The sequence below is a fragment of the Silurus aristotelis genome (assembly GCF_946808225.1).
Source record: "Silurus aristotelis genome assembly, chromosome: 2".
Lineage (NCBI taxonomy): Eukaryota > Metazoa > Chordata > Actinopteri > Siluriformes > Siluridae > Silurus > Silurus aristotelis.
This window is the reverse complement of record NC_139575.1, coordinates 38,853,790-38,866,289: the sequence shown is the minus strand read 5'-3', so window position 1 is coordinate 38,866,289 and position 12,500 is coordinate 38,853,790. Positions and strand designations below refer to the sequence as shown.

Below are 12,500 nucleotides of genomic sequence, written 5' to 3'. Positions count from 1 at the left end.
CTGCTTTCGTTCGTCCTCCAGCTCGGTCTCCAGCTCACGCACCTGTACCGAACACACACTCCGTCATTCTGCATTTAAATCTTATTATATGTAATACACAGAAATCATCTGCAGTTATTGTAAGTGGAAATGTTTTTATAAACGTTTTTAAGATCCAGTGATAGTAAAAATATATATTTTGAAGTATGATGGACACACTCACCTGTTTTATCAGCTGCTTCCTCTTCTCCTCTCCCTGCTCATCTCGTCCCTGCAGGTCTCTCTCAAACTGGGCTTTAAGAGCCTGCATGTTCACTTCCAGACGTAGTTTTGCATCCTCAGCAGCCTGCAGCTCGTCCTCCAACTCCTCCAATTGTGTCTTCATTTCCTCCACCTGCTGCTCCAGGCCACGCTTTGACTTCTCCAGCTCATGGACCTGAGAAACCACCAACCATCATTTTTATGTTATAAGCAGAAAATCTAAGCCCCAGGAGAGTACAATATTTATTACAGTGGTCCCCTGGAACTCGCAGGGTTACGTTTTAAGACCCCTGTGAGTTCCGAAAATCCACAGATCTTATGGTACCTCAGTAAACTCATCTAGACATTGTCACCTTATAAACTTATGTACAGTATTTAACCAATTTGTATACAATTTGTTAGTGCAAACAGTTTAAAATGTTATTCCTAATGTTCCTGAAAATTCTGTTAGTTATGTTTCAAATGAGATCTCGCAAATGTTTCAAGTTCTGAACTGTAAATTATCGGGAGTTTACTGTACAGTGGTTATGCTTCCCCCTGGTGGTGACTCACAGCAACTTGGTTGTAGGTTCCTACAGCAATACTCACGTTCTTGCCCACATCATCCTTGGAGCTGATCAGGTCCTCCATTTCAGCCCGTAAGCTTTTGTTGGCTCTTTCGAGCTCCTCTCGTGAATCCTGAGCCTCTTCCAGCGCCCTCGCGAGCGACAATGCCTTCGTCTCCTTTTCTCTCGCCTCTGCCTCTGCTCTGTCCCTTTCATCTGCGTATTTACATGACACACTCTTCTCCTCCGCAAGCATCTAAACACATCAGACATCACCAGTGTGTCAGTTTGAGAAATACACACACAACAGCAGACAGGTGGTGTAAAATGGTACCTGGTCAAACTTCTTCTGCTTCTTTTCAAGGTTGGAGACGAGCTGCCTCTGGTTGTCCAAGTCCATCAGAATGTCCTCCAGCTCCTGCTGCAGTCTATTCTTGGTCTTCTCCAGTTTTTCGTAGGCAGCAGACTTCTCCTCCAGCTGTGTGTTTGATGCTTCCAAGTCTTTCTGAAGACGTTTCTTACCCTCTTCCAGGAATTCCACATTTCCTGACATCTCATCCAGCTTCTTCTTAAAGTCTGACAGCTGGAACACAGAAGACCACAGATGATGTGAGACACTCATTCACTAACACTTCTCTCACCTCTCACATTTCCCTTCGTTCTCCTTCTCCCCCTCAGTGCCATCTTCTGTTTCCCTGCTGTCTTCAAAAGGCTTTGATTTATTCGTCCCTCTTTCTGTGCTAGACGAATGTTTTCTGCTTTTGCTTTATTACCTGTCTGTGCTGGAGTTACCTGAACTATGGGTGAAGGTGTGGGTGAAGGTGTAGGTGAAGGTGTGAGTAAAGGTGTGGGTGAAGGTGTGGGTAAAGTTGTAGGTGAAGGTGTGGGTTATGGTGTGGGTGAAGTTGTAGGTGAAGGTGTAGGTGAAGGTGTGGGTGATGGTGTGGGTAAAGTTGTAGGTGAAGGTGTGGGTTATGGTGTGGGTGAAGTTGTGGGTGAAGGTGTAGGTGAAGGTGTGGGTGAAGGTGTAGGTGAAGGTGTGGGTGATGGTGTGGGTGAAGGTGTAGGTGAAGGTGTGGGTGATGGTGGAGGTGAAGGTGAAGGTCTGACCTGGATGTTCAGGGTGGATACTTGTCTCTCCACGGCCCTCTTGGTCTCAGTTTCCTCATCCAGCTGCTCTTGTAGGCTGTTCCTCTCATCTTCTATCTGGCGCAGTTTAGTGGAGAATTGCAGTTTCTGACGTGTCTCTTCAGCTAACAGTTCCTACACACACACACACACACACACACACACACACACACACACGCACACACGCACACTAATCAGAATTATAGTCACCTCAACAAAATGGTGGAAATAGAGTCAGTAGTGATAACAGGATTTGGGATGTGTGTGTGTGTGTGTGTGTGTGTGTGTGTGTGTGTGTGTGTACCTGTGTGTCTTGGAGCTGAGAGCTCAGGCTGGTCACATCCTTATTAAGTTTAATGTTCTTCCCCTCAGCCTCGTTGAGAAGGTTGGTGACACTCTCCAGCTCCACCTGCAAACACACACCTTCTTATCACAGGAACTTCACTTGTTCACAACTTCCCAAAGTTTTCTCCTCTCCATCAGAAGTGTTTATGGGATATATGTGTGTGTGTGTGTGTGTGTGTGTGTGTGTGTGTGTGTGTGTGTGTGTGTGTGTGTGTGTGTAAGAAAGACTCACAGTGGTTTTGGACACTCGGTCTCCAAGCTCAGCTTTCTGTTTCTCACTGTCATTGAAGCGAGACTGAAGATCTGCTAACTGTCCCTCCACTTTCTTCCTCTTGTTTTCCACATCCTGTTTGGACTGAGAGAGTGAACGGATCTCCATCGTTAGCTCTGATGTCTCCTTCTCCAAAGCTTGTTTTGCCTTCTCCAGGTTTGTCTTCACCTACACAATGCAAAATCAACAAAAGGAAAAAGGAATGTACAGATTCGAGCAGATTTGGTAGGATCAAGCCTTTAAAGACCAAGATGCAACAAAGAGTGGAGGAGGGAAAGTGGAGAAGTAGGAGTGATAAAGGAGGAGTGAAGAAGGAGGAGTGATGGGGGAGTGAAGAAAGGACAGTGGAGAAGAGAGAGTGAAGAAGGGAGAGTGATAAAGGAGAAGTGAAGAAGGACAAGTGAAGAAGGAGCAGTGATAAAGGGAGAGTGAAGAAGGAGGAGTGATGAAGGGAGAGTGATAAAGGAGGAGTAAAGAAGGACGAGTGAAGAAGGAGAGATGAAGGAAGAGTGAAGAAGGGGAGTATAAACCAGAGTGAAGTGCAGGACTCATACCCTCTTGGCCTGTTCCAGCTGTTCTGTGAGCTCCTCCGCAGCCTGTGTGTGTTTCTGTCTCATCTCCTGTACTTGAGCTTCATGGTTTCGACTCTCCTCCTCTATGGCTTTTTTCAGCAGGGTTACTTCCTGTTCACGCTTTGCCCTGAAGGACGTATAACACTGTCAGGAGTCTCATAAAACACTGCTACTGGTCACTCGCTGCTGCTCCTCCTCTTAATGATCGCTTTATTACTACAGAATAATGATATAATGGTGAAGTGCTGATGATGCTTCACTTGCCTCAGCTCCTGCTGCGTGGCCGTGGTGTCCAGTGTGTCCTCCAGCTCAGACTTTAGAGCCTCAAGCTCCTCCCCCAGGTCTCTCTTACTTTTCTCTGCTTTGTTTCGAGCAGCACGTTCTGAGTCCAGATCCTCCTGCAGGTCTGAGATTATGCCCTCCAGCTCACGGATTTTCTTCAGTGCATTGTTCTTCTGTGCTGTTTCATCCTCCAGCCTGCAGACACACAATGCTTTTAGAACTTGAGACGTGTTCTCCTTAACCCTAACCCTCAGTGTCTCTAATCAATCTATCAAGTTTTTATTATATTAGTGCTGACAGTGCAATCTAGGGTTAGGGAATAGGGAGTAGAGCATAGGGAGCAGGGAATAGCGAATAGGGAACAGGGAGTATGGAATAACGAGTAGGGAATATGGAGTAGGGTGTAGGGAGTTGGGAATAGGGAGTGGGAAGTAGGAAGGGAGTAGGAAATATTGAGCAGGGAGAAAGGAATAGTCAATAGGGAGTAGGGAATAGGGAAGGGAGCAGGGAGTTGGGAATAGGGAGTAGGGAGTAGGGAATAGGGAGTAGGGAATAGGGAATAGGGAGTAGGGAATAGGGAAGGGAGCAGGGAGTTGGGAATAGGGAATAGGGAGCAGGGAGTTGGGAATAGGGAGTAGGGAATAGGGAAGGGAGCAGGGAGTTGGGAATAGGGAGTAGGGAATAGGGAAGGGAGTAGGGAGTTGGGAATAGGGAATAGGGAATAGGGAGTAGGGAGTAGGGAATAAGGAAGGGAGCAGGGAGTTGGGAATAGGGAATAGGGAGTCAAAAATAGGGAATAGGGAGTAGGGAATAGGGAAGGGAGCAGAGAGTAGGAAATAGGGAGTAGGGAATGTATGGTATGTCACCGTGCGAGTGCACCCTGTAGCTCCTCCTCCTTCTTAGCGAGTTGAGCCTTTAGCTCAGCAACCTGCGCCTGTAGGTCTGCAATTTGTTCCTGTAAGTCATTTGACTCTGCCTCCAGCTTCCTCTTCAGCTTATCGAGTTCCTGACGTGTCTTTTCTTCTTTCTTTAAACGTACTGTAGGTCAACAGTCAACACAAGAAAATACAATTATTATTATTATTATTATTATTATTATTATTATTATTATTATTATTATTATTATTGACAGAAGCAGTAATTCCACACACCTTCCAGTTCTGAGATCATGGACTCATGCTTGTTCTTGAGCTTGGTCAAGTTCTTAGATTTCTCTTCTTCTTCAGCAAGATTAGCACTGAAATCAGCAACACGCTCCTCTAACAGCTTCCTCTCCTACACACACACATACACACACACACACACACACACACACACACACACACAAACACAAAATAAGAAAACTAATGTACATATATTTGGGTAAATAATAGCAGACAAATTGCCTGAACCCATGCAGAGTTTTGGATCAGAACTGGTAAAGTATTCAGCTGTAAACATCTCACCTTCAGCAGTTTGTTGTTCTGGTCGTCCATTACTAGCAGGTCGTCCTCTAGTTTTTTTATCTTTCCCTCACAGGTGACCTTTTCCAGCTGCAACTTTTGCCGTGCATCCTCCTCCTCCTCCAGGTGTTCCTCCAACTCCTGAATACACCACCATCATCACCACCAGGTCTAACACACACTTTTCATTATATCATTGTCAACACCAACAGTTCATATACAATACGCGCACAAACTTTTGATTATAAGAAAAACACTGACACCAGGTTCCTCCTCGAGGAGAGGAGAAGCTCTTTATGATAGAACACATTTGTTAAAATCAGTTGAAATATTTTTTGATTAGAGTGCAATGGAAGATGTAGAACCTTCTGACAGGAGCTCAGTATATGGTGTGGTGTCACCTTACTGTATCAGTGTAACAAACCTGGATCTGCTGCTGTATCTTCTTTTTGTCGACCTGCAGGGCGGCGCTCCGCTCCTCCTCTTCCTCTAGCCGAGCCTCCATTTCATGAAGGATTTCCTCAAGCTCCTGTTTCTTAGCTGCTAAACGCACTCGCATCTCCTCTGCCTCAGCATAAAGCTCAGTTTCAGCCTGTAGCTGCTCCTGCAGAGCGTTCCTCTCTTCCACCATCTAAACATTAGCATTATAAGAATAAATAATGCAGCACTGCAGGTACATCATCAGCAACGTGAGATCCAGCTGTATCCATCCTGAACAAGGCAGGTGTCTGCACTAACCTTTAGATGTGTGTGTTCATCTCCTCACCTGTGTGTGTTTCAGTGTGATGTCTTTCAGCTCTGTCTCATACTTCAGTGCTGAATCTTTTGCTTTCTGAAGCTCCTCCTCTTTCAGACCTAGCTCCTCCTCCTGACGAGTTACCTGGAGTAGAGGCTTAACCTGTAACAGGTAAACCCCCTCAGAATTAGCACAGGAACACACACACACACACACACACACACACACACACACACACACACACACACACACACACTGGAGTCTGACCTTAGTGAAGAGTCTCCACCACTGCCAGTTTCTCAGCTTCAGATAAGCAGCACAGTTCCTCTGGATCACTCGCATTGCCATAAGCTGCTGCTGACGCTTAGCAAATGCCCTACACACACACACACACACACACACACACACACACACACTCAGTCCAGCTCTAAACTGTGTTATACATTCTGACTGTGTGGTGTGGGGTTGAAGTCCTCACTTTCTGGCGAGGAAGCCCCGGGCTTGTGCCTGAAAAGCGATAATAATGACTGTGATCTTGAGGTCGCGCTCCTCTTCCAGCTGAGCCAGAACTCCAGTCCTGAAAAAGATCTTACTCTGACCGATCCTATACAGGTTTGGGTCCAGGTCCAGGTGTTTAATCTACAACAGGAAAGAGGCTGAGATTAAAGTAAAGCAATAAACACTGAGGATATTCTATATAATTAGAGCGTACTACTTAGAATGAAAGCTCTGCTAATATCTGATTAAAATCTACTTTACTATCTATCTATCTATCTATCTATCTATCTATCTATCTATCTATCTATCTATCTATCTATCTATCTATCTATCTATCTATCTATCTATCTATCTATCTATCTATCTATCTATCTATCTATCTATCTATCTATCTATCTATCTCACATATATACATCTATAATTAGTAGGTGAAGGGGGCAAAATCTCACCATCAGATTGCAGGCCTGTTTTCCATCCATGAAGCCCTTTGGAATGGCACTGGCTGCTAAAATCTCATACCTGAACAGCACAATATGAAAACTGAACTCAGCTACAGGGGCAAGTCGTTTAACTGTAAACATTTCAATAAACATTATAATATTAACATAACTGCAATATTCTGATCAGCAAAAACATCATCCTCACTGCAGATCCAGCATTTTACTGGAAGCCCATAACACTGCTTTGTGTGTGTGTGTGTGTGTGTGTGTGTGTGTGTGTGTGTGTGTGTGTGTGTGTGTGTGTGTGTGTGTGTGTATACCTCTGTCTGAACTCCTGGAACACGATGCGGTTAGGGAAGCCCTGTCTGCAGATCCTGATTCCCTCCAACACACCATTACACCTGAGCTGCTCCAGAACCAGGTGAGCATCAAGCTTACCTGCCTGTGCATCACCCACACACACACACACACACACACACACACACACACACACACACACACACACGAAAATAAGCAAAATACCGCTAACATATTTTGTATTCTTGTATTACCTAATACTGATCCCACACTGTCCTGATACTGATCCCACACTGATCCCACACTGCCCTAATACTGATCCCACACTGCCCTGATACTGATCCCACACTGCCCTTATACTGATCCCACACTGCCCTTATACTGATCCCACACTGCCCTGATACTGATCCCACACTGCCCTTATACTGATCCCACACTGCCCTTATACTGATCCCACACTGTCCTGATACTGATCCCACACTGATCCCACACTGCCCTAATACTGATCCCACACTGCCCTGATACTGATCCCACACTGCCCTTATACTGATCCCACACTGCCCTTATACTGATCCCACACTGCCCTGATACTGATCCCACACTGCCCTTATACTGATCCCACACTGCCCTGATACTGATCCCACACTGATCCCACACTGCCCTAATACTGATCCCACACTGCCCTGATACTGATCCCACACTGCCCTGATACTGATCCCACACTGCCCTGATACTGATCCCACACTGCCCTTATACTGATCCCACACTGCCCTTATACTGATCCCACACTGCCCTTATACTGATCCCACACTGCCCTGATACTGATCCCACACTGATCCCACACTGCCCTAATACTGATCCCACACTGCCCTTATACTGATCCCACACTGCCCTTATACTGATCCCACACTGCCCTGATACTGATCCCACACTGATCCCACACTGCCCTAATACTGATTCCACACTGCCCTTATACTGATCCCACACTGCCCTGATACTGATCCCACACTGCCCTGATACTGATCCCACACTGATCCCACACTGCCCTAATACTGATCCCACACTGCCCTGATACTGATCCCACACTGCCCTGATACTGATCCCACACTGCCCTGATACTGATCCCACACTGATCCCACACTGCCCTAATACTGATCCCACACTGCCCTAATACTGATCCCACACTGCCCTGATACTGATCCCACACTGCCCTGATACTGATCCCACACTGCCCTGATACTGATCCCACACTGATCCCACACTGCCCTAATACTGATCCCACACTGCCCTGATACTGATCCCACACTGATCCCACACTGCCCTTATACTGATCCCACACTGCCCTGATACTGATCCCACACTGATCCCACACTGCCCTGATACTGATCCCACACTGATCCCACACTGCCCTGATTCTGATCCCACACTGATCCCACACTGCCCTGATTCTGATTCCACACTGCCCTGATACTGATCCCACACTGACCTGATACTGATCCCACACTGACCTGATAACAATAATAATCCCACCCCCAAAATTACTCTGACTCTGACGCTCCTCTAGGCATGATGTTTGATGGAAGTGTGTGTAAGATGGTCAGTACGTGGGTGTGGCTTGCTGTGAAGTAGAACACACCCTTTTTTCATGATTGGGGATGATGCAGCGAACAAAGTTGGGCTGTGTGTTGTGAAGTGTGGTCATTAATTTGCTGAGAGACTCTTTGTAGAGCTGACCGACTGTACGGAACATTCCCTTCTTTGTCTTAGAGGAACTCGGCATGGAGCTGTCTGACATCTTTGCAATTGTCTCCAGTCCTACGACACGGTCCACTAGAGAAGGAAGGAAAGCAAAAGAAACGGAGAAGTACACAGTAAATGTCACCAGGATTATCAGTGATGTCATGGACTCCACTGGAAATCCAAAATCCAGCAAATTCTCTCCATACAGGACTCATGTAATTAAATGCAGCTAAGACTCGTGGATAAATGCAATAAACTACAGAATCCAGCTCATACTTTTGCCCTGTTATAGTTACACTTTGGAGATGTCAGTTTTACTGAGGACTCACCGTCCTTCCACAGATCCTGCACAAACACACTGGAGGAGTTGTTGAGCAGTGCAGTAACATTATCATTCAGGGGGTCCATGTTCTTTGTTAGCCATGCTGTAGCATTATAGTCCACCTGCATCTCACACACACACACACACACACACACACACACACACACACACACACACACACACACACAATTAATATATTTCGTAGTTGGCAAACATAGAAAAGAGCTAGATGTGTATTAATTGAAAGCTTCACACACCCGACCAGCATAATGCAGCACAGAGAACTCAGTTTTGTCCTTTAGCTGTTTGGGTTTGGCAAATTTTAGATGATTAATATGTTGGTTTGTGAGCTTCTCTACGAATGACACATCTGTAGCTTTAGGGAACCAACACTCTTCATCCAGCAGGGCCAAGATACCTGGAGGGTTATTCTGTACACACACACACACACACACACACACACACACACACACACACACACACACACACACACACACACACACACACATACACACACACACAGGTAACTAGAGTGCTGAATTGTTTAAATGAGAAGTAAAACACTATTCACATTACTGAACAGCATGATTGTGAGGTTCTGGAGGTGATGTTTGCAGTACAGTGTGATTTCATTGTTCTGAATATCGCACTGTAACTATCAGATCTGTGTGTTATGTGATCATGTGATCATGCTCTGCTCTGGAACTGAGAAGCCATATGTGAGAGGGTTAAAGCTGTACTTTACACTTCAAACAATATAAGCTGCCTTTTTCATCTTGAACCTGCTCTGCATGAGCCTTTACACCATTCTTATGACGTTATTGTTAACACACAGAATTGCCCCATGAAGATACCAACACACACTGACCGGTCTCTCAATGAGCTCGATGCAGGGCTGCAGGTCGAGACCGAAGTCGATGAAGTTCCACTCGATGCCTTCACGCTGATACTCCTCCTGCTCCAGGATGAACATGGTGTGGTTGAAGAGCTGCTGCAGCTTCTCGTTAGTGTAATTAATACACAGCTGCTCAAACGAGTTGTCCTGTACAGAAATTAGTGTTAGTGTTAGTCACATTACTTAATAATCATTTCAGATCTATCACAATAATGCTGTCATGCTTCTGATGTCCTTCACACCTCAAAGATCTCAAAGCCTGCGATGTCCAGGATTCCAAGGAAAGAAGCTCCTTGACGTTTGGTTTTATCCAGAGCTTTGTTGACACGACCAAGAATCCACCGGAACAGACGCTCATACATTGCTTTAGCTAAAGCCTCTACTGCGAAATCCGCCTACACACACACACACACACACACACACACACACACACACACACACACACACACACACACTGTGTGATTAATCGTATTTATCTGTATTGTTTAAGACTAAATTGAGGGAACAGTGTCGTGGTGTTACCTGCTCTTTGGTCTGAGCTTTCTGTACAACTTCTCGACCGACTTTAATGCGTGGAGTTAAAATGGCACGAGTGAAATCGGTCACGTTGATGCCAGACAGGTGACAGACCTTCTGTGCCGCTGTGAGAGAGAAATCATTTACAGGTTTGTATTTATTGTATAATAGAAGTGAAGATAAAGTGAGGTGTGAAGGTGTGAACGCTGACCGGTGTTGTCCGGCATGGTGGCCTGCTCCTGGTTCCTCTCTTTTTAAATTCGATGTTGCCCAGCTGCAGCACTGCAGACACCACCTTCAGGATTCCTGGTGATTAAACACATCACAATCTCATTTACCAGCTCTAGAATGTGTGTGTGTTCTGTAGCAACATTTGAGGAAACGGCCGTAGATTTGACAGTAGATTATTAAAAAGAGCGGGGATGAAACCCTTTCCCATGGTTATGCTTATGGGACTTAAGTGAGTGTGTGTTGTTACCTGTCCTCTCCTCTTCAGTAAGCCCCATGATGTTCATTGCCTCCATTGTTTCTTCATACATCTCATCATCCTGCGTCCCAGGGATCTGGACGTGTCCCGCTACCAGGAAGCGGTAATTATTGAAGTTCTCCAGCAAGAGTTCCTCTGGGGGAAGAGTGGAAGAACCGCAAGATAAAGTGCATGATGAGGCGCATACATAAGTTCTGGACACCTGCCACTCTCCACCTGGACCCCTCCCACTCTCCATCTGGACCCCTCCCACTCTCCACCTGAACACCTCCCAACCTCCACCTAAATACCTTCCACTCTCCACCTGGACCCCTCCCACGCTCCACCTGGACCCCACCTGGACCCCTCCCACTCTCCACCTGGACCCCTCCCACTCTCCACCTGGACCCCTCCCACTCCTTACCTGAACACTTCCCACTCCTCATCTGAACACCTTCTTATCTCCACCTGACTATGCCACAAGACTATGCCAATCTATTTCTGGAAATGCCCATGGCTTGGTCTTACTATCTGCTCCGATAGCTGGACTACAATCTTACCCCCCAAATACCCTCAGATACTCCTAAATACCCCTTTAACCCTTTACAACTAACAATAAAGGATCTGATGTGGTGAAAAATCCTGCATAGATTTTTTACCCAATCTACACAAGAATGAGATAAACATAAATCACTCTGAGTAAGAGTTCCAGCTGAACACAGTAAATGTGAGGAGTGTGAGAGTACCACGCAGCTTCTCCTTGGTTCCTGCTACCATGTAGTAGAAGATGTGAAAAGCTCTTTCTGTTTTCGCCTGGCGGATACAGCGTGACTTTTCCAGCAGGTCTGAGAGCCGTGTTCAGGAAACACACAGGAAGTGGTGCAGGTGTTCCAGGTATGTGTGTGTGTGTGTGTGTGTGTGTGTGGGTGTAAGGATACAGGTTTCAATGTTTGCTCCAACGATGTAGCCTGTTACATCAAAGTTAATCCTGATAAATTTACCCTGAGAGAGAAGAAAAGGAATAGAATAGCTTTTATTTGTCACATATACATTACAGCACGGTGAAATTCATTCTTGCTCAGAGGCTGGGGTCAGAGCCCAGGGCCATGATACGGGGCCCCTTTAGCACAGAGGGTTAAAGGCCTTGCTCAAGGGCCCAAGAGTGGCAGTTTGGCGATACCGGGGATTGAACCCCAACCTTCTGATTAGTAACCCAGCACCTTAACCACTGAACCCCATATAACAGGATGTTAAACAATGTTTTACTTCCTGTTTGTTTGAGGAAGTGAACAGGCAGAAACTCACAAAGCGTGATGAGTTGTCATTCTTGATGGTCTTGGCGTTACCGAACGCCTCCAGAATAGGATTAGCCTGCAGAAGCTGTTTTTCCAGCTCCCCCTACAGGCAGGAAGGAGAACACCGGAGCAACAATAGACATTATTAGACACATACACACACACACACACACACACATACGCACACACGCACACAAACACACTATTATTTTTTATCTATTCTTATACAAAGCATTATAATGTCTTCATTTGTGTTTACAGCAGGAATTTCCTGTTAGTCTGATCTCTCTGTAACACATACAATGCTAAAGTCTGATCGTTATAATCTCAAACTCTGCATATAATATATGTATATATGTATATATATATATATATCTCAAATATTCATTGATAATTTCATTTCTTCAGCAGGAAACCAAGTTCCAAGACTTTAAAATTTTATTTCACATTAGAGCCAATCATCAGCCTGT

General features: G+C 45.6%; 1 protein-coding gene across 1 annotated transcript in view; it reads right to left on the bottom strand.

Moving 5' to 3' along the window:
* LOC310718051 (myosin-11-like) overlaps nucleotides 1–12,406 on the bottom strand; it is a 17,169-nt gene extending 4,763 nt beyond the window's left edge. The window contains exons 1-29 of the mRNA XM_083526555.1: nucleotides 12,041–12,406; nucleotides 11,674–11,737; nucleotides 11,482–11,580; nucleotides 10,748–10,891; nucleotides 10,481–10,575; nucleotides 10,276–10,394; nucleotides 9,996–10,148; nucleotides 9,727–9,900; nucleotides 9,116–9,289; nucleotides 8,866–8,980; nucleotides 8,433–8,626; nucleotides 6,820–6,941; nucleotides 6,509–6,578; nucleotides 6,040–6,200; nucleotides 5,829–5,937; nucleotides 5,592–5,723; nucleotides 5,250–5,456; nucleotides 4,829–4,966; nucleotides 4,535–4,658; nucleotides 4,250–4,421; nucleotides 3,366–3,578; nucleotides 3,084–3,228; nucleotides 2,491–2,697; nucleotides 2,218–2,322; nucleotides 1,896–2,048; nucleotides 1,120–1,368; nucleotides 829–1,041; nucleotides 203–415; nucleotides 1–42 (exon numbers count right to left, since the gene is read on the bottom strand). The exon at nucleotides 1–42 is cut by the window's left edge and continues 120 nt beyond it. Coding sequence (XP_083382681.1) covers nucleotides 1–42; nucleotides 203–415; nucleotides 829–1,041; nucleotides 1,120–1,368; nucleotides 1,896–2,048; nucleotides 2,218–2,322; nucleotides 2,491–2,697; nucleotides 3,084–3,228; nucleotides 3,366–3,578; nucleotides 4,250–4,421; nucleotides 4,535–4,658; nucleotides 4,829–4,966; nucleotides 5,250–5,456; nucleotides 5,592–5,723; nucleotides 5,829–5,937; nucleotides 6,040–6,200; nucleotides 6,509–6,578; nucleotides 6,820–6,941; nucleotides 8,433–8,626; nucleotides 8,866–8,980; nucleotides 9,116–9,289; nucleotides 9,727–9,900; nucleotides 9,996–10,148; nucleotides 10,276–10,394; nucleotides 10,481–10,496 — 3,720 coding nt within the window. The 5' untranslated portion in view covers nucleotides 10,497–10,575; nucleotides 10,748–10,891; nucleotides 11,482–11,580; nucleotides 11,674–11,737; nucleotides 12,041–12,406. The remainder of the gene's footprint in view (nucleotides 43–202; nucleotides 416–828; nucleotides 1,042–1,119; nucleotides 1,369–1,895; nucleotides 2,049–2,217; nucleotides 2,323–2,490; nucleotides 2,698–3,083; nucleotides 3,229–3,365; nucleotides 3,579–4,249; nucleotides 4,422–4,534; nucleotides 4,659–4,828; nucleotides 4,967–5,249; nucleotides 5,457–5,591; nucleotides 5,724–5,828; nucleotides 5,938–6,039; nucleotides 6,201–6,508; nucleotides 6,579–6,819; nucleotides 6,942–8,432; nucleotides 8,627–8,865; nucleotides 8,981–9,115; nucleotides 9,290–9,726; nucleotides 9,901–9,995; nucleotides 10,149–10,275; nucleotides 10,395–10,480; nucleotides 10,576–10,747; nucleotides 10,892–11,481; nucleotides 11,581–11,673; nucleotides 11,738–12,040) is intronic.
* Between the last annotated feature and the right edge of the window lie 94 nt (nucleotides 12,407–12,500).